At 33.1% G+C, this 20,014-nt stretch overlaps 2 protein-coding genes and 1 long non-coding RNA gene across 18 annotated transcripts; 2 read left to right on the forward strand and 1 right to left on the reverse strand.

Moving 5' to 3' along the window:
* The first annotated feature begins 2,113 nt into the window (after positions 1 to 2,113).
* LOC121128278 (uncharacterized) lies at positions 2,114 to 5,870 on the forward strand. The gene is made up of 2 exons (XR_005868122.2): positions 2,114 to 2,322; positions 5,180 to 5,870. It is a non-coding gene; the product is annotated as an uncharacterized lncRNA (long non-coding RNA).
* A 1,221-nt stretch (positions 5,871 to 7,091) lies between these two features.
* LOC121128760 (F-BAR domain only protein 2) lies at positions 7,092 to 15,080 on the reverse strand. 16 transcript variants are annotated; one of them, XM_040724365.2, is made up of 15 exons: positions 14,629 to 15,008; positions 14,393 to 14,536; positions 13,710 to 14,325; positions 13,187 to 13,198; positions 12,032 to 12,508; positions 11,588 to 11,713; positions 10,835 to 10,975; positions 10,078 to 10,320; positions 9,894 to 10,018; positions 9,650 to 9,706; positions 8,926 to 9,181; positions 8,229 to 8,862; positions 8,039 to 8,171; positions 7,526 to 7,976; positions 7,092 to 7,470 (listed from the first exon to the last, which is right to left on the reverse strand). In XM_040724365.2, exons 1-15 carry the CDS (start codon positions 14,662 to 14,664, stop codon positions 7,382 to 7,384), a joined length of 3,540 nt encoding a protein of 1,179 aa, XP_040580299.1. In that variant the 5' UTR covers positions 14,665 to 15,008; the 3' UTR covers positions 7,092 to 7,381. The 16 variants fall into 16 exon arrangements, with proteins under 16 accessions (XP_040580299.1, XP_040580300.1, XP_040580304.1 ...); XM_040724366.2 differs by lacking the exon at positions 13,187 to 13,198; XM_040724370.2 differs by lacking the exon at positions 11,588 to 11,713 and having other exon boundaries at positions 12,305 to 12,508.
* A 3,167-nt stretch (positions 15,081 to 18,247) lies between these two features.
* LOC121127786 (stress-induced-phosphoprotein 1-like) lies at positions 18,248 to 20,014 on the forward strand. The gene is given in 4 exon segments (XM_040723277.2): positions 18,248 to 18,387; positions 18,455 to 18,822; positions 19,251 to 19,341; positions 19,344 to 20,014. Coding segments are annotated over 3 exon segments (969 nt in total). The 5' UTR covers positions 18,248 to 18,387; positions 18,455 to 18,456; the 3' UTR covers positions 19,856 to 20,014.

Genomic DNA, 20,014 nt, shown 5'->3' on the forward strand with positions numbered 1-20,014 from the left:
TCAATAAAAGTGAAGCACTTATCGAAAGAGTCTGGAAACATCTTCCACTTGTTTTCAAATGAAAAAAGACACTCACAAGTGATATGTACATAATCAGTGAGATTGAAGTTAAGGGCGTCTGCAGTATTATATAAATCTTTTTTTTTATATTTTTTTAAGGGGCGGTTTTTGTGAGTTTTTTGAAATGTTATTTTATTAAAAAATTTTCTTTCACAATGTTAATTTTTCAAAAAAGAGCCCCCCCCTCCTCCTGCGGCCGTTCCTATAAGTGTTCAGGTGATATAGTTACCTAATTACTACATTCAAACTCCACCTAATAAATGGAATTAATATCAATGTGATTGAGATTAGATTTTTCTGCTTTAAATACATCAACAACTCTGGTGGACTCTTTTCACTGAAATAGTTTTTGATAACTTGTTGTCAACAAGAATCCAACTTCATAATGCCCTTCTCGTAGAAGCCCTTATTGACAAAAACTCGGACAAACCAATTTTCACAGCCCTCTATTAAGGAAAAATTTGTACCGTAAAGTGCGTTAACCATAGACAGGAACAGACGGTAATCACTTCCTGCCATCCCTCCACTGTAGGCTCGATACATAACAACTTCCCATCCGAGCTCCCAGAGCTTTTGGCGCGTCATCAAAGATGTGTGCAGCCTGGCGTTGTCTTTATGATGTCTTGTTGTCTCTTATTTACCAATGCAGACCGCTTCTGTTCAATCGCCAGGTTCCAACGAACGAATTGTTCACAGTAGAAGACAGAATTGAGCGGGAGAAAAAAATCGCTCGAACCACTGTTGTGCAAAACAACGGCGGCGCCGAATACATTGCAAATTTTTGGGATTCATTTTTTACGCATTTTTCCCTTTCAGGTTGTAAAAATGTAAGGTATGCCGAATTTCTTCCTTTGAGAGCTCCATACTCGACGCACGATAGTTCAAAACTAAGCCAGGCAGGTGCAATACTATCCGAAAAGTGTATGGAGTATGCAATCACACCTTTACAACGCTTTATTGTATAATCCGATATAACCAATAATGAACAAGATATACTTACGTATCAAGCTGCGATTATTATTCTAGGAGAGTTATATTAGTAAAGCAAATACTACATTAGTCTGTTCACCGACGCCTAATAACTCCAGACAATGCCAAGTATTACTGCCTAGTATAAAAATAAATTCTACTTTTCTTATTCTAGAATTTATTTTCAATAAATGTTAATAATGAAGTGATTGTTAATAAAAGCTTGAGTAGAAAATTAAGAGCATGAACAGAATCCGTATGAAATGTAGAGCCCCTCTATCTTCGGGAGTATTTTTCATTAAAGGGTGTGAGCATTTTATAAGTACAATTATTTTAATAATCACCTTTATGTATGTGCAATGTATAGGGTGTTGCATGGAAATTGGAACACTTTTCAATTATAATTTCAATAATATACACGCACAAACACGCTATCTTAAAGATATCCAATGAAAAATTAAAAAGATTTTATTTATATTTATCCTGTTTATGTTAAAATTCTAAGCTCAAACGATTTACTATAGACTATAATTATATAATGGGTACATTTCTATTGTAAAACCCCCCTTGTATAGAACATTCTTTGTTTTTTTCTGACAATTTGATGTAAATATAATCAAATCTGCACCCTGTTTGATACACTGTGAAAATGCAATATATAATTGACTAAGTGACAATACTGATTTTGGTAAATATATATAAAGCAATTTTTTCGAATGTTTGACCTTTGATTTATTTTTTGCATACTTGCCATTTTCCTTCTTCAATCATAATGAAGATTGAAGATACATACTAAGATTAACTCGTTCATCCTCTTCCCAATTCCCCTAGTTGATTTGTATTTAATATACGTTCTGTGATTTTTAATTTTTTTGGTGCATTTTGAAATCCACTTAATAGGAAAAAATCAAACTGGCCTTCCAGGGCCAAGGAACATGGTCTGATCATAATAAGCATAGCCTGGCTTTTGTTACTCCAAAATTCCAAACAACTTTTGTTTGATGTCTAAAGTCTATATTTCTCTCCGTTTTTAAATAAATGTGTTTTTATCATTGCTTTTCTAAGGGGGGATATTCATCAAAAATGTACGGTTAAACTTTGTTAAAAAAATTCAGATCGAAGATCTACGTACACATTATTATGAATCCTACAACTGGAGTCAAAAGTTTTTGTATTGATTTTAAAAACTGATTTCACAGTCGTTCCAAGAGTGTATGTATATATACATACAATATATCAATTCATGGTTCTCATATCCTAATACATTCAAATATTGAAGATGAACGCAATGCGGTATGTATATTGTACATATATATTGTATATGTTTGTCGTATCATAAAAATAATGTATAGTTATTACATATATCCATTTTTGACAGTGATAAAGACTTGAACTCCCAGGGGCGTCTGCAGGATTATATTATTTTGGAGAGGGCTGGGTTTTAGGAATTTTTTTGAAAAAAAAATCAAAAATTATAATTTTTGTAAAAACAAATTGAAGTTTTTGGTTTTTTTTTCATTTCAAAAATCCATAGCTATTCTCAATATATTCAATTTTCTAGTGAAAAGGAAAAAATCTTTTTTTGTTACAGCCCCTCCAGCCCGCCCCCTGCGGACGCTTCTTTCTCCTTTATATCAATTCCTAAACATCAACTTCCTGGAATCATGTTTAATAGAAATTGGCCTTTGAAGCAAATCTCGTGATACATGATTTTGAGAAATTCTGGCCTTTACGTAGGTTTCTGATAAAAATATCCATAAATACTTAATTAGGCTCACTCCCTCCCAAGATTAATAGAAATACAAGGTTAATTCATCATGAAATCGGGCTTGCTATAATTTTCAATTTGATGTACACTACCGACGGCCTGTCAAAACAGACAGATTTTGACGTCATAGTGTATAACAACCGTATATTAACGGCATATAATATTACTAGAAATTCTCTTTCACTTTGACGTCACGATTAAAAATCGTGGTGGAACTAAAACAAATCAAATATCCACTACCTCTTTACCGCTTCTTTATAAGACAAAAGAATGAGATATTCTGTGAGCTTTAACTATATATCTCAGGGTAGCTGTCAGGATAGCCTACACTCTGCCCACCTCCATAGGACAAGCTTTTCCATACTCAAACAGATTAATACAAGAGGAAAAAATCATTCTAAAAGAGCTGAAGGCATGAATTCATGATCCCAGACTAAATAATAATAAAGTATTAATAAATTTCCGTGGCAGGTGATGACGTCAAGAGAAGTCCGATACATCACTATTAGCTATGTCATTAAGATAAAGGAATTTTTTTTCAAAAATTCCTATATGGGGGTATTTAGTATGTGGATTCTACGCGTTTCAATAATATTGTGACAATTTTGCTAAAAAATACTACTTGAAGTGAGAAGGAGAACTGGGTCACACAAAAACATTAAGCGGGATGCAAGTTTGCCTGTAGGATACGGGTTGGACATCCCTGACTTATCCCTTGGATGTTCTGTCTTCAAGAATTAATTAATAATGACAACAGCTTTGGAAAATAAAAATAATCTTGTTCAGATTACCGAATAGAAAAAGACACTCCTCTTTCTAGGTCATGTTTAAATGTATACCTTTGTATTTGGGAGTTAAAAATTGAAGAAAAATAAACCTAGAAACATGTTTTTCTCTCAGTAATATTAAACTAGAGTATGAGGGTCGTTTGAAAAGTCCACGCAAAGTCGGAAAGATATCCCTACTGGTGTGTATCAAGATTATTTTTAGTTTGTGGCATCTCTTGTAGGAACACACACCAACTTTCAGCCAGATCCGCCAATCGGTGGGAAAGATTATGGTGACTACCTTTTGGATTACAGAGAAATAATCCTCATCGACTATCTGGAATAGGATAAAACTATTACAGGTGCAGCATATTATTCATCTTTATTGAGCCGTTTGAAAACTGAGCTGCAAGAAAAAATGATTGGCCCACAAAAAGTCATTTTCCATTACAACAATGCACCAGCTCATACCTCAGCAATTGTCGTCGCAAAATGAATAGAAATAGGGCTCCAAGTCGAGATGTCCACAGCACTAGCAATCTCACACACCTTCACTCTTCTATCATCGATCACTGTATGATGGATTTACTCAATGATTTCTGGAGTAGTAACCTCAACAGGGCGTCCAGAACGTTCAGCGTCACTTGTGCCCACATGGCCTCTACAATTTTTTTTGAAACCACTTATAAACTGTTCTAATTGAAGGTGCAGAGTCCCCATAATGCTTATCAAGCTTCTTTTTAGTCTCCTGAGGCGTTTTGTCTTTCATAAAATAATGTTTAATCAGTACACGAAATTATTTTTCGTACATTTTTTGAAAATCACTCCATTTCCTCGATTCAAAATCCCCAAATAATCCCGTAATTCATATGCATTTATTTTTGAATACATTTCTCGCGTAGAAACTCATATTTCAAAAAAATTCAAGAAACCTCCAAACCCCCCATAGTCATAATCTATTGCTGACCATCCCAACCGGTTTGGTTTTAGAACTCGACAACTGGTTATCATAAGTATAAGTCCCTGTTGGACTCAGAGTAGAATTGAGGATCGACATCGTTGTTGTGCCTGCCTAGCTTAGATTCGGAATGTGGTTAGTGTATGTTTCCTTCATCTATTTGCTACTTGGACACTCAAGAAAAGGAAGGTAGGGTTTAATAGTTCTCAATTCTGATTGGCTTAAAATTAGAAGCTGTTACATGTATGTTCCTAGGTACGGAGCCAAGTCTGGTGAAAAGAGAAGAATAAGGGTAACTGCGTTAGGAACATATTCTTCCTTGTTTTTAGATTGAATTGTTTATTTTTCCCTTGACTGCTCTTTTCCTAGAGTCTTTCACTTGCAGCTATATTTCATGACAGCTGATCTGTTCTCCTCCCAAACATTCTTAAAATTGTCAGGGTGACCATGTTAATGTAACATACCTCTGTATAATATTATTTTCATCTAAGGGGTATGTTCTTTAATAAATAATTCGGGGGTGGGGGAGAATATGGTCAGTTTCCAAAGGGGGCAGGCCAAAATTTGCCCACTTGTATAAATTTTAAACTCCGTTAATGACGACCATACAAAAATAATATTGTTTGTGATTTATTTATTGTGTTTACTCTATTCTAGGTGGACTGCTTTCCTGAATAGAAAAGTATAAACCCCCCTCCCCTGCAAATTTATCGTATGGGTGTAATGATTCTCTGGAAAATATCAAACATTTTGATAACTTTATTGAATTCTTTTTATTTTTCGAGGAAGAAGTTTGGTTAATCTTGTGTGCAAGCCCTGGATTTTTATTTACACAACTGCTACTAATTGTTGTGTAACATCTTCTTCAAATGGTAAATAATTTATTTAGCCCTTGGATCTTGTGTAGACTTTTACCAATGTGCGCAACGTATATTTCATTCAACTCTCCTACTTCAAAATGTTACTAAGCGTCCCTACTTGTCTCAGCAAACACCCTGTATGCTGAATGAGTATGGCTAAATAACTCTTCATGATTATTCAATCAACTATATATTCATCTATTAACGAACTAGCTAGACTACTTTACATTATTTTGAGAAGAGATGAATATATGTTCATAACAATTCCAAATCTTGATATGAGATAAACTAATAATAAAAGCTATATGTTATACTACATCATAATTGTTATTTTTAATTCTTAAAGCCATTCTATGAAGTTTCGTCAAGATTTATTCGAAATTCATTCATTTTTGTAATTAAAATATCAACTTTGAGCCCCCAAATAGCTGTTTCCTTCAATCATGGTGCAATTTATGAGGTCAATGAAACAAATGCATAAAATTAAATTATCTTTTTTTTAGTGTCAATACTAATTATTTAAGGGTTAAGAACCGTTAAACGTATAAAGTTTTTCTTTTCTTCTTCAAATTAACCTTCAAGATTCTAGTAAAAATAAAAATAATTATGTTACAAAATTCTTCACATTTTTGCCCACTGTACATTTTTCACTCGTCAGCGTAGCAAAGCAGATTTTCTAATAATCGGTAACTTGGGTCAATTAGCTATTAACCATTGTAAAACTGTTTAAAATTGTCCAAGGTATCGATCAAACTCAAACTAGTCTGTAACAAATTTATTTTTGTATCTTATCCGTATTCTGAGACCCCAAACTGTATTTTTTTTTTTCTAATTACATTTAATCCGGTGGATTTTTTTCCTATGCCTTTTTATAATATGTATATTTGAGCTAAATTTGCAATTTTCATTTAACTTATCGTAAGATAATTTGTTTATGACGGGTTTATATAATTCTATTTAACGTTTATTGACTAAGACGTAATGATAATATAAAAATAATTAAACGTAAAATGTCTGATTTTGTTCTACGTCACCCGGTCGTAACAGCTCTCCAAAAAATATATGGCCATATATGTAAATATTTATTTATTATGAAGATGACGTCATATACAATCTTAAAGTTCAGGATATTTTACTCCAGTCTCAATTTGAGATGGAAGTCGACAGCCAAGATGAGAAACCCTTACGATGCCCTTGGTCTGACTCCTCACTCAACACCGACCGAGGTTCGGGAGGCGTTTTATCGAATGGCCAAGCAACTTCATCCCGATATCAATCCTAATGATCCTGAGGCAAAGAGTAAATTCGAGGAGATCCGTGAGGCTTATCAAGTTCTCAAGAATGAGCCCTCGAGGATTAATTATGATTTAAAGAAGGAAGATGATCAAAAGACTGTCAAACGGTCCATGAAGGACTATGAAGTCTTTATGGAGTCAAAAAAGAGATTTTATCCGCATGTTCCATGGAGTGAAAGACGTATCAATAATTTCAGACAAGAGAAGGAAAGACAGTCATACAATTACCGTACTGATTATGTATTTAGACGAGGCAATGATAATTCATTCATGTTTAAACATTTTGGAGGACCGGCTCCTGATCCAAAAGAACTCAAATCCGTTATTGTAAGGCTCCTGATCCTTATATCTACTATTATAACTATTACCCTCGTTACAGACCTCTACGTTAGAGTAAATAATGGGGAAACTTAATTTTATATTCATATATATTCTGCCTTAGCCAACATTGTAACAAATTATATTATTATGTTAAAAATGCGATCTTTGAATATCATACAATCTTAAATTTTCTAAAAAAAAAAATCTAGTACATAATATCTACATTAAAAAATATTCTTTCGGAAACATTCGGGAGAGAATTAGAGAAGAATGCTTTAGTAAATATATATTTATATATCACACTATAAATGGACTGCAATATAAAAGTAGTTAAGATAACAATGTTCTATTGCGCACTCTATCAATATGTGGAAAAGATGCGTTCAACAGTCGGAACCCAAAGTATTGGAAGGAGTAAAGGCATAACGGAATCTACTGTCTTGTTTGCCTTCAGCATCACATATGTATTTGCCTGAAAAAAAAAAAAAATGAAATAAGTTTACAATAAACATCTACCAACTCATTACCTGAAACAAATCGCTTTTTGATCAGAGATAATCGATAGCCGGACCCGATCAGCTCAATATCTATTCCACTTAGAGTACTTCCCTCGCAGTTAAATTGCGCTGCAATTGTATTTTGAGAGCCAGGACCATTAGCAAGCTCGAATCGTCCTTTAATGACCTCAAGGCCCCCATTAGAGCTACTATTATTGTCTCTATCGTCAGCTCTGAGTTCTTTAAACGTCCACAATGCGCGATTATTTTCTGCAATCCACGTGCCGCTGGGCTTAGAAACCATATTTTTGACATTACCGTCGATAGGAACCGCTATAGAAAGATTAAGGAGTGAGGCAGGAGCAGCCATAGCAGAGGCATTGTACTTATAATTCAATTTAAGATCCGTATGTGATGAGTCGCACTTCCAATGGGCTACCAGTTGTAATGGACAGGATTTTGCACCTGACTGAGCACGTATCTAAAAAACATGAACCATGTTGAAAATAGAAATGGTGATAAATATATAGTAAACTAATCTACTTGGTATTTAAGAATGTCAATATTGAAGTATGATGCATTAGGATTCTGTAGTGCCTGTGATTTTAGAAGATCTTTCAAGTTTTTCATATTAAATTCGAATGCAGTTTCTCCATCGGAAGACAAGGCTGTAGCACTGCAAAAATAAAATAAAATAAACGCATGTCTGAAGAGTAGACTTGACAAAACGTACGTATTTATAAGTTGCTTGTTAGGTACGATTGATTCAAGCACAGAAGCATTTTTAATTCGAAATAAAAGAGGAGACGTCATGGGGTTGTGAGTGATCATTTGGATAATTCCAGCCGGAAAACTGATCATCATATCCCCAATGAGTCTAACCTGGCATTGAGATTCATCTGACCCGTGAAAACAGGCATGGACAACTTCTTGAAAGGCAACAGCGAGAGGAATGTTATCCGACATGCCCAAAGTAAGTGGACTAGGCCCCCTTGAAGACCCAAATTGAAACTTATTACTCATAGAATTAGAAAAGGGATGCGGTGACTCTGAATTGCCAAGACTAGAAGTAGATGAATTTTTACTCCGACCCATGGAAATATGGGAGTTTATGCTGTTGGTGAGTGTGCTACTGCTTCCAAGAGCAGAAGAAGTCTGTGGTAGTGGGTATTGAGGACCATGCCTAGATGGAGGGCGGGGTAACGCAATTAGAGAACTTGAAACCTTGTCTCTCTGATTATTGATAACTGTGGCGTTTCCTCCTACCGAACTAACAACAACTTCCTTAGTTGGAAGCGGAGAGCTGAATGCCAGAGACATAGAGTTTGCGCTCATATCAGCAGTTTCATTCAGAATATCTCCCACTTCTGAAATTTGACAACATGAATTTGTAGATTATGAATGACCTTGTTTTCAATTCTAGAACATACCTTTGCTTGCATTACCAGAACTACTACAAATGGAAATATCATGAATTTCCATTTTAAGCGTATCAGAAGTCTTGATATTATTATTAGACATTGGAGCTGTTGTTGACATTATCTTGGTAGTGTTATCAATATCCCCAATAGGGTGAAGAGATAGACCCAAGAGATCTTCACTGGGTTTATGTACCAAATAACTTTGGCTTTGTGAACGACGGATATCATGTTTATCATGCGTACCATTTTCAAAAATATCACGAGGCTAAAAAGATTAGTAACGTTGGATTAGAACCCAAAATAATATTATTATCACAAGACAATATGTATGTATAGAAAAAAGAAACAATATTAATATTAATGGAAAAAGAAAGGTAATGCAGTTATAAGTACCCGAATTATATGTAAACTAAGAATCAAAATAAATTATGTATAACAGCAATATTACTCTGATTAAAAAATTTGATTAGTGTTGTTAGTATGATTAACATTACAAATACCTGTTAGTGAAAATAAAATGAGATAAAAAGACCAGGAATTTTACAACAAATAATTTCAAGCTAATTTGGAATTGACAAAGGCACTCAACTATATACAGATGTCTATAGTATTTGAATTCAATTACCTCTACAATAATTAACAGTGACATATAATACAAGTCATTTGAATTAACTACATATTTTATTTTTTTCTAAAAACAAAAATCAGAATTTTCAATGATATACAAGTTTACCTTCTTGTGATTAACGGAAATTCTCTCATTAAGCGCTGAAGCTGGTCGCAATTTGAACTGTGATACCGAGGAAAAAATGAACAAGACATGACAAATGTTTCCATCATCGACAAGGAAGAAAATATAAGAAATTGATAGAAAGTTGTATAGAATATGATTAGTAGCTACAGATATCCCCAGACCGAAAAATGTTAAGCAAAATCACCCAATTTTTTTAGTGAAAAAGAAAAAAAGCATAACTCACGGGTGGTGGTGCTATATCTAGTGTGCCTATTGCGGATCGTAATTCGTCAACACTCGCAGATATTGGCGGATTAGAATTCGAAACTGGCTTGATTTCCACCTTGATTTTGTGCTTTGTCTCGTCATCTATTAAATCATTTTTTTTTGTGATTAGTCTTATATTCACACTCTCATTGAGTAATTACCTGATTCATCTGAAGAAGAATAAAAGTTGTTTTTGGACTCATTAAATTCAGCCCATGGGTCTAAATCAGCGCGTTTGTCATTGGACTTGGAGAATCTTTCCGTATCCACTTCAGGAGTAGGAGTATCAGACTTATGTTGATCCTCACCATCACTTCCCATTTTGTTGGAAGTCGTTTCAGGAGCAGAATCAGGAGCCTCTTTTTCATTTTTTCTTTTCTTGTCTCTTCGTCTCTTTAAAAACCCTTAATATCAAATAGCGAAAATGAGCATTTGTTTGAGTGAATAATGCATAGTATGTTAAATGGAATATAAAGTTTGAGTTGTTATGAAAATAAGAACGAATATAAATATTTATGCAAGTGTTTACAGTGAGATTAGAATGACATATTCTAAAGTTGAAGCTAAAGAAAGCCTTAGAACAAACATCAGGAATGAGCATCAATTACAAACAAATCAAGAATAAAATGATAAAACTTAAAAAATAACTTATTCCTCTAATTCAGGGATATTCATGTAGTAGTCGTGAGTAAAAAAACCTCTGGTTTGTTCAAAAGCTTTATTTTGAAGGAAAACAATGTAAATTTTATTTATTTCATAAAATAATCTTCCCAAAGCATAGCGCTATGATGAAATATATAATTTAATAGCTCTGCTCCAGGGATTCATATCGTTATTTAATAAAAATAATTTTAATAGAATACATATTCCAAAAATCTCTGTTGAATTAAATAAATAAATAAAAATGTTTTTCAACACCTGGCACAGTCCAACCGGTGTGACCGTGTTTGGATGTATCCTCAGTTTCATAATTGCTGGAGCCGTCAGCAGCATGAGCTGATAATTGATCATTATCAGCTGAAGATACAGAAGGAATCGGTGATGAAGAAAGATTACCACCTGATTAAGGAATTGACGAGAAATTGAAAGAGAAAGATGTGAAAATGAAAAAAAGAAAAGAAAAAATGTATCAGAAAATAGGGATTTAGAAAATTAAATGTGTACATTTTTAGCCCATCAAAAACATGAAAACTTAAGTAGAGTAATATAATACAATGCATAGGCTACATATTTATGTTATCTATCAATAGTGTGTTGTCAAGTTAATGGGCTAATAATGACTTACATACATAATATATAAATCTATCGTATACAACAATAGCTAAATAAAAATTGGGGAAGTATTCGAATTGATGTTGTCACGTAAAAAGGTCCTGAGATTTATTTTTTATTTTTCTAAGCTTAAAAAGATAATCGTGTTTCAATAACTGTCATTATAGGCCTTAGACTGAAATTTGAAAAGGGTAATTGAGGAGGAATAATTAAAAATATGCATTAAGATGAATAGAGTGAGAGAGGGAAAGTTAATTAGACAGCAACTTTTTTATAGTTGTTGATTAAGGTGAAAAAAATAGGGAAATGAAGATCACCAGCAACCTCAAGTTTGACTTTTGTTTTGTTTCGTTTTTTTTTAGTATTATAAATATAAAGATATTTTTTAAAAAATCCTACACTTGGATCCCCTGCTTTGCAAAAATCTCGAGAGATCAACATTTTCTGTAGGAGTAGAAGGGGCCGATGCAGTAGTGATTTCAACGCTTAAGCTGCCATTGGTGACGATAGGTTTCGAAGTTAAGCCTAGGGTGTTCAATAATGAGAAAATACAAGAAGAGATTGTGTATGAATGTGTGCATGTGAATTTGTGCGTCTTTCTAAGTAATGATAAATTGTGTCTTTTCTTTCTCCGGGAGAAATTATTTTTCTTCTTCGGACTACATATATCATTGATTTTGTTCAATGGGGTGAAAAAATTTGGAGGAAATAGAAGAAAAAAATAATTATCATCCCTTTTAGTTTGTATTTCTTACATTGAAAGATGATGAAGAAGAAAGAAAATGACATATTCTATCAAAGAGACTACAAAGAAATTGGATAAGAATCAAGATCATCACCGACCTGCATGTTTACGGTTATCATTATTGACTTTGATGCTATCAACAATGTTGTAAGTACAACTATTAGGTGGAAGTGGATTTGGTGGAGTGTGACATATATTTTTATCGTTATTTGGTAGGAAGAGATTCAGGAGGGACGTTGCTCTAGAGGTCTTGGTGGGGGCTTCGGTTGTATTATAGGTGGTAGTGGTGGATTCGGAGGAAGTGACTGACTTGCGAGCAATTCTGGCAACAGACCATGTTCTCAAACGTGGCATTTCAGTTGGATTTTTACCTGATCCCGTAGAAATATTTGGTGGTGGTTGCTGAGCTGAAGGTGTAACCACACTATTGGATCCAACAGAGAGATCTTGCTTCTTATTGAAACTATTGAGGGAAAGTTTGTCACTATTACCAGAACGATCCGATATATCTGAGCCGCCATGCTCTCCAGGAATAGACGCCACAGATAGCTTTTCTTCTTCGAATTCGATAGGACCTTTGAAGAAAAAAAAAGCGTAAATGAAAGAACTAATTAAGAAACCTCCCAAAGAGAAGAAAAAAACACTCATACATATAATAACATACACAAAAATAAAATAAATTATACGAAAATAATATTACTGGAAATACTATCATTTTTTTCTAATTTTAAACTCAAAGAATAACGCTGACTTATTTCATACAAATAAATAGAACATAAAAACCGTGATACCTATTACAACACGTAATTCAGTGAACCTAAAAAAATCAAGCCTATTTTTTTTTTTTTTTGTATTTGATTATATGTATTCATAATGCTTATATGATATAAAAAGCCATTGTGTTAAAAGGTTAATTTTCTGAAACCATTGTCTCTGTTGTTTTAGGATCCTGTTCCTTTATTAAGGACATAGTTATAAAAAATATATATTGACAAGCAATATGATACATATATTATCTTTAATGATCAATCAATCAATAGTTTCACTACAACAGAGAGCATAATTTAAATAAGCATGAACCAACACCGATTGTAGTAAGTTAACTAAAATATTTATATCGGAAGAAACATGTGGATACTCATATACATATGTATGTATATGATACCAATCTATAAAATTTCCCAATGTTAGTTTTTGATATAAATATCAGAAAGAAAGAAAGAAAAAATAGTAATACGATTATATAAACTCACATGACTCGGCCACTGTGATGGATTTGTCGTAAATGCAATAATAATTAGAAGGAAAGGAATGATTGCCATGAATTAAAAAAAATAAATACAAACTTTAATAAGAAGTAAATCAAACAATTACGAACTATTAGTAATAAAAAGAGTAATGATTCAAAAATTATTTTTAAACTATCTAAATTTGAATTAGGAGTACTATAATGAAAACTTTATCTTTAGAACTATAATTATAGTAATTAACTACATAAATGAATTCAATCTATGAATAAAATCATGCCATTTTTAATTACAAGAAGAAGAAAAAAGATATCATTTAATTTTTTTTTTTTTTTAAAGAAAATGAAGCCAAATAACTTGCACATCAAATAAAGATATGTAAAAGAAATAATAAAAGACTTGCAAAGACTTTTTCTCATTAATCCAGAAATAAACAAAATAACTCAATTAATATGTTATCTATACGATGACATAAGAGATGAATATGAGAAGAAATGAATGGTAGAAATATAACTCTAATGATGCCGACCTGGTTTATCGAGACCCGTATGATGATTCATTGTGAACTGTTCTAGGAGGTTAGTAACGGTCAGCTTATTTAATTGACTTTGAAAGTCTTCATTTGCTTGAGATATCTGTTGATTAAATTGCTGAACTTCAGTAAAGTAAATTTGAACAAATTCTCTCATTTGAATTAAATGATTTGTTTCAAGCTCTTGGCAATGCCTTGCATAGCTCGTCAACTTTGCTTCAAATGTCTCCCGAAGGGTGCAGTATTGTATGACAAGTGTTCTATAGTCCTCTTGGGCTTTTCTAAATTTGAGATCCGCTTTATCCTTATCCTTTTCACCGGACCGTTTCATTTTCTCCAACTCCAGACATTTTTGTTTATAGAGTTCTTTGGATTTATTCAATTGAAGCGTGATGTCTTGGAAGGATTTGACAATTTCAGAAGTGGAAGACGTTTCCTCTTTGATTGTTTTATGTTTTTTGGAGAGCTCTTCCGCATATTTTAAGGTTTTCTTTGAGAGGTCGTTCAATTTACTCATATGTTCATGATGAACCCCAGCGATTTTCTCAGTGAAGGGCTTGAAAAGAGACAAAAGCGGAGAAAAGGAGCCATTCGTGCTATTGCTACCGTTCAACTGCAAGTCAATAATACAAACAAGACACATACATTAGTGCAACACTCAAATCTCCATTCCTTCATACCTGCTTCAGGATCTTGAGTTGCGTTTTAGAATGATCCTCCTGCACCTTTCCACATTCTCGAAAATATTCTCCAAGCTCCTTTGCAGCGATGGGACTGGATTTAGAGCTTTGATATAAAGCGCTAAAGCCCTCATTTTTATCACCCTAAACACAAAAATAATCATATGAAAAATCAGAAGAAAATCATTCAAAATAACACTAAAAGAATATCGCTAATAATTAGTTTCAAAATTTACCCAAAAATAATCCGCAAAATCGACAGCCATTCTCATCAGATCTCCTAACTCATTTCAACCAAGGATAGTCCAGACGAGAATAACGAAAAAAAGAAATGAAGACTCCCCTAAACTGCTGTTTGCCTATTTAATTCTCTCCCTCTCTAGTTCGTCTCCTCCATAATATTAATGTAGTCAAAGATATCATTTATCAATGTTCATGTACAAACAGCTTCTTCTCTTACTACGACAGCAGCTACACTTCAAAAAAAAATAGTAGATTTTCTCTCCAAAGACAAGCAGAGACATATATAAACAGAGAGAAAGAGAGAGAGAGAACCTTAAATCATCCACTGCATCAGCTCATCAACGCAGTCCCCACCTCCATTCCTTTTGCTTCTGCTAGCCAGGGAACAACACTGAAATTAAATTCATATGGAAAGATATCTTCTTTTGGCGTGCGCTTATTTTGACTCGAGTACAAAAAAAAAAATTCCCATATTAATCATGTAAATTCTTTAAATAGAAACTTTAACAGCTCATAACCTACCCATTTCAAGGAATAATTAATTTTTTTTCTTGTAGAAATTTTAACCATTAAAAAACTATCATTTCAATCACATAGAAATATGTATTTTTAATTTAAAACAATTTTAGAATGAAAGAATTGAGAATGGGAGCATTTTCACTCACGTCTTAAATTACATCAAAAATGAAGGAGATGCCATCTTGGGGTCTCAAAGTTGATATTTTTATCAAATAAACTAGACAAATTCCCAATAAATCTTGATTAAACTCCATTAAATGACTATGAATTTAAAAAAAATACTTAACACTTCCTATGAATACTACTTCATGCGAATGATACAACGTGATATTTAATAAATAAAAGTAATATGTACTCTGAAAATCCGAAAAAATGTCTAGATTTGTACTTTTTTTTCTTCTTTTTTTTTAAATGATTAATTAGGGACGAAAAAAAGTACGATATTTAGAGAAAAATACCTTACTCTTTCTATTATAATTCTTAGTTTTGATCTACAATATGGAATTAAGAGTATATAACGATGTTATAACATATTTTTAATACATTTTGGGGTCATCTACATAATAAACTAGGCAATGGAGCGATGAAATTTTAAAGACAGTAAGGTTTAAGTCCTTCCATTTGTTGGTCCAATTTTGCCATCCAATAGTTTACTATTTTTCTTAATATTAATAAAAACTTCTTATACGACTTGGTTGATTGATCGCTGGTTTAGACCCTAATAAAATGGGATATGAGCGGTTACTTTATTATTTTAAGTAATATTATGATAAAATTATTTTGCATTCCCGTCGAGTCTAAAAAAGAGCGCGTTCCGTATTCATTTCATTTCAGTGTTTCCTGTACTACTTCTATTCTTTTTAAGATTCGATCTTCTCTTCTTTTTTTTTTCGTCCCATGACGTCACATTTTTCAACTTTTAAAAAAAGAAAATAAACCGGATACATTTTATAAAGTTGAATATGCAACCTCCTAAATTATTCCCCCGTTTGTAAATTAATTCAAAACTTTGTGGAAAAGAGGAATAATATTGATAAGTAAATGAGCATAAATACAAATATTGTTTTTAAACTATTAAAGCTCATTAGCAACTTAATAGATTGATAAATGTCCTTAAAATATTTGATTCTCATTGAAAATTTGCTAGCAAAACTGATGACGGCATTGGGATTTGAAATATAGTAATATATTAAAATAGTTAAAACTATGGGATAATACTTAAATTACTAGGCATTCAAAGTTTTTACCTATATTTATAAGTTTTTATTATTTGTATGAGCTCTGTAATAGTAGGATATAAAATTAGAAAATATTTCAGTTTCTATATACAAAGAATTTATCTGGTGTCCATGATTACATTTACTCAAGCTAAGAATCCTAATGACGTCACCAGAAAAAGAGTTATTTAATAAATCTCCTGTGTTTGTCCTGCGATTTTCTTGTTGCCTAATTAATGCCTATTAATAAGTTAAATGATTATTTAACTCATATATCGAATAGGAAAAAAACTGGGTGGGTACCTATACTTCAAACCTAGGTCTCTCTTCAAAGCGGGATTAATCTTGACTATTAATTAATTTTAACTATTATGATAAAAACCTTGGATATTGCATTAATTTTATTAAACCCTGCAGAGCACTCCAGCAACAAACAAAAGGGGACGTTCGTCGGTTGGTCACCAAGGGTGTCCGCAGGATTATATGTTTTTTGTTTTTTTTAAGAGGGTTATTAATGAAGTATTTCCAGATTCATAAATAAAATAACTCTTGAAAATGAACTAAAATACAAACATTAAAGCACTTTTTACATATAGTATGCTGTTTTATAAATACATATGTTATAGACCAAAGATGTCCAACCTTTTAATATAATGGGCCGCATTGGCAATTGAAATATTTTAATCTGCCACATAACCTATTCAATTAAACTTCATAAAACAGAACTATTAAATACATATTTATTTCAGATGTAGGCCATATATAAAAAAAAGGCAAAATCCAACTTTTCAACGCAAAACTGTTTCAAAAAGGGCTTGGTTTTTCAGAACTTTTGCTTTACTTTTTTTTTAGAAATCAAATTCTTAAAAAGAAATATTTTCTCATTAGAGTTTATTTTTCTCAGAGCTATACATTTAAGAAACGCCTTTATTTGGCGAGTATTATGCATTAATAAATACGTACTATGTGCGTTTTATGCGTCGGGATGATATTGTGATAATTTTGCTAAAACATTTTACTTGAAGCAAGAATGGGCGGCACTTAAACATTAAATGGGCCACACGTTGGACATCCCGGTTACAGACCATGGATTTATCTACTGAAATTCATGCATTCATACTATTATCAAGCATATTATAGTTACATAAGAATATTTGCTTCTCTACTGGTCTGGCCTTAACTACAAACGCAGATTTTGAAATTTGTTCCAAGGGGGCGAGTCAAATTGTATTTATTTACATTCTAACAATGGTTTTACTTTTTAAAAGTGTCTTTAATTGGGTTCCATAGCTAAGCTAAGTCCCTCTTGTATAGTCTCAAGTCCTAGTTGTCACCTCTGACAATTGTATCTTAAATTATGCGTTTTTGATCATAAAAACAATTAATAAATACTAAATATATAATTGAGAACTCATCTTTTTCGTGAGATATTAAAAAAAAGGAAAATCAAAGAATAAGATAATTTGTTCTTTCCCCACAGTAATTTTAGAGTGTGGGGCGTGCTTCAATCCCTCGTTATTACGTACCATTGTCCATTACTTACCAGTCTGTCTCAGATTGAAAAATAACTTAGTGACGTCATATGAAAAGCGACATCTTGCGAAAAAATATTTAAACGCTACTCCATTAAATCTCTTCACGCTAACGGTTGCGTTTAGTTACTTTATTTTAATGTTTTAGCTCTCCTCTACTTTATGATGTAAATAAATGCATAATTATATACCTAAAACTGAAAAGCAAGAAAAATAAAATATGTAGTCATAAATATAGCATAAATCCCTCAACAAAATCTAGCTTAAACTATTGAAAAAACTTTGTCGCTCTAGCTATATATTTTCCTTGTGCAGAAACTACTCCGTAATGTATGGTACAATGACGTCATAGTACGACTACAGGGCGCCGGCCTGATAAAAAAAAGAGAATCTATTTTATTCTAGAATAAGTTTCGATTCTTCTAGACTTGAGCGTTTAATCAAAGAATTGGTGTCCTCCATTGAAGGGAAACCCTGTGCTGAGGTAAGTTGAGGGCTTCGAATTCAAATAATTTATTTGTTGACTGATGTGGTTCATTATTTGTATGTAGTCATGTCCAAAGAAGCCGCATTGAAAGAAAAAGAATTGGGCAATGCCGCCTACAAGAAACGTGACTTTCCAACGGCAATTGTCCATTATAAGAAGGCCATTGAACTCATTCCCTCGGAAGTGACATTCCGAACGAATTTAGCTGCAGTGTACTTCGAGGAAAAGGAATACGATGAGTGCATCAAGATATGCGAAGAGGCCATTGAGATTGGAAGAGAGAATCGTGCGGATTTCAAGTTCATTGCCAAGGCCTATGCAAGGATTGGCAATGCTTACAAAAAGATGAAGGATTTAGAGAAGGCCAAAATGGCTTTCGAAAAGGCTTTAACAGAACACCGAACCCCGGACTATAGATCCAGTCTCTCCGAGGTACACTATTCTAATTCTTTTTTAATTCAAGATTGGTTTACTAAAGTATACGCGCATTATTCATGGGGATCTATCTCACTCCATCATAAGTTTCCCCTTGCCTAAGAATATCTTTTGTAATAGGTTCCAACTTGTACGCCGCACCATTGTACAAGTTGGAACCCAAAAATGAAATGAAGGATTTACTCTACTTGGGATGATGTGCCACAGGGATATATTACTCCTCCATACATAACAACAATGTCATTTTAATAGATTAAAAGAAAACATGTGACAACATATAATATATATATGTTGAGGAGATAATTACTACTTGAAGGATGAATGCTCTCTTGAAGTTCTTAATCTCTCCTTCTATAGGACACTGTTTTCTAATCGGATGATTATTGATTATGTTCATCGATTTATTAATTTGTTTTATTTTCTAGATCGAGTCTGCCATAAAAAAGGAAGTCGAAGAATCGTATAGAAATCCTGATTTGGCCGAAGAGGAAAAGAATAAAGGAAACGAATTGTTCAAAAAGGGGATTTCTCAACTGCTATCCAACATTATTCTGAAGCTATTCGTAGAAATCCTGATGAAAGCAAAATCTATTCAAACCGTGCTGCTTGCTACACCAAACTTATGTCCTTCGACTTAGCCTTAAAAGACTGTGAAAAGGCTCTTGAATTGGATCCTACATTTATTAAAGCTTATTTACGCAAGGCAAACGCATTAAAGGGAATGGGTAAAACCTCTCAGGCTACGGTTGCTTATGAAAAAGCTCTTGAAATTGATCCTACCTGTTCAGAGGCTTCAGAAGGGCGTAGAAATTGTATGATGCAAGCTAGTGCGGATCCTGAAGAGAGACGAAACAGGGCCATGAATGATCCAGAGATAACGAAAATTCTCTCTGATCCTGCCATGAGAATGATTCTGGAGCAAATGCAATCAGATCCAGCCTCTATTCAAGAGCATCTCAAGAATCCTGAAATTGCTCAAAAATTCATGAAACTTAAAGATTCCGGACTTATCTCAGTTGGTTATAAATAATTGCTTTAAATATCAGGGGTGGAACTATATAAGTGCTAATATTTTTTTTTCCCTCTCTCTTTTTATTTTTGTTTATGATATTTTTGTCATCCTGTATATATTATGGATTGAAGGGTATTTAAGCTTAAAGAAATGAAATACATAAACCTCTCTAACAAA

Source organism: Lepeophtheirus salmonis, chromosome 13 (genome assembly GCF_016086655.4).
Source record: "Lepeophtheirus salmonis chromosome 13, UVic_Lsal_1.4, whole genome shotgun sequence".
Lineage (NCBI taxonomy): Eukaryota > Metazoa > Arthropoda > Copepoda > Siphonostomatoida > Caligidae > Lepeophtheirus > Lepeophtheirus salmonis.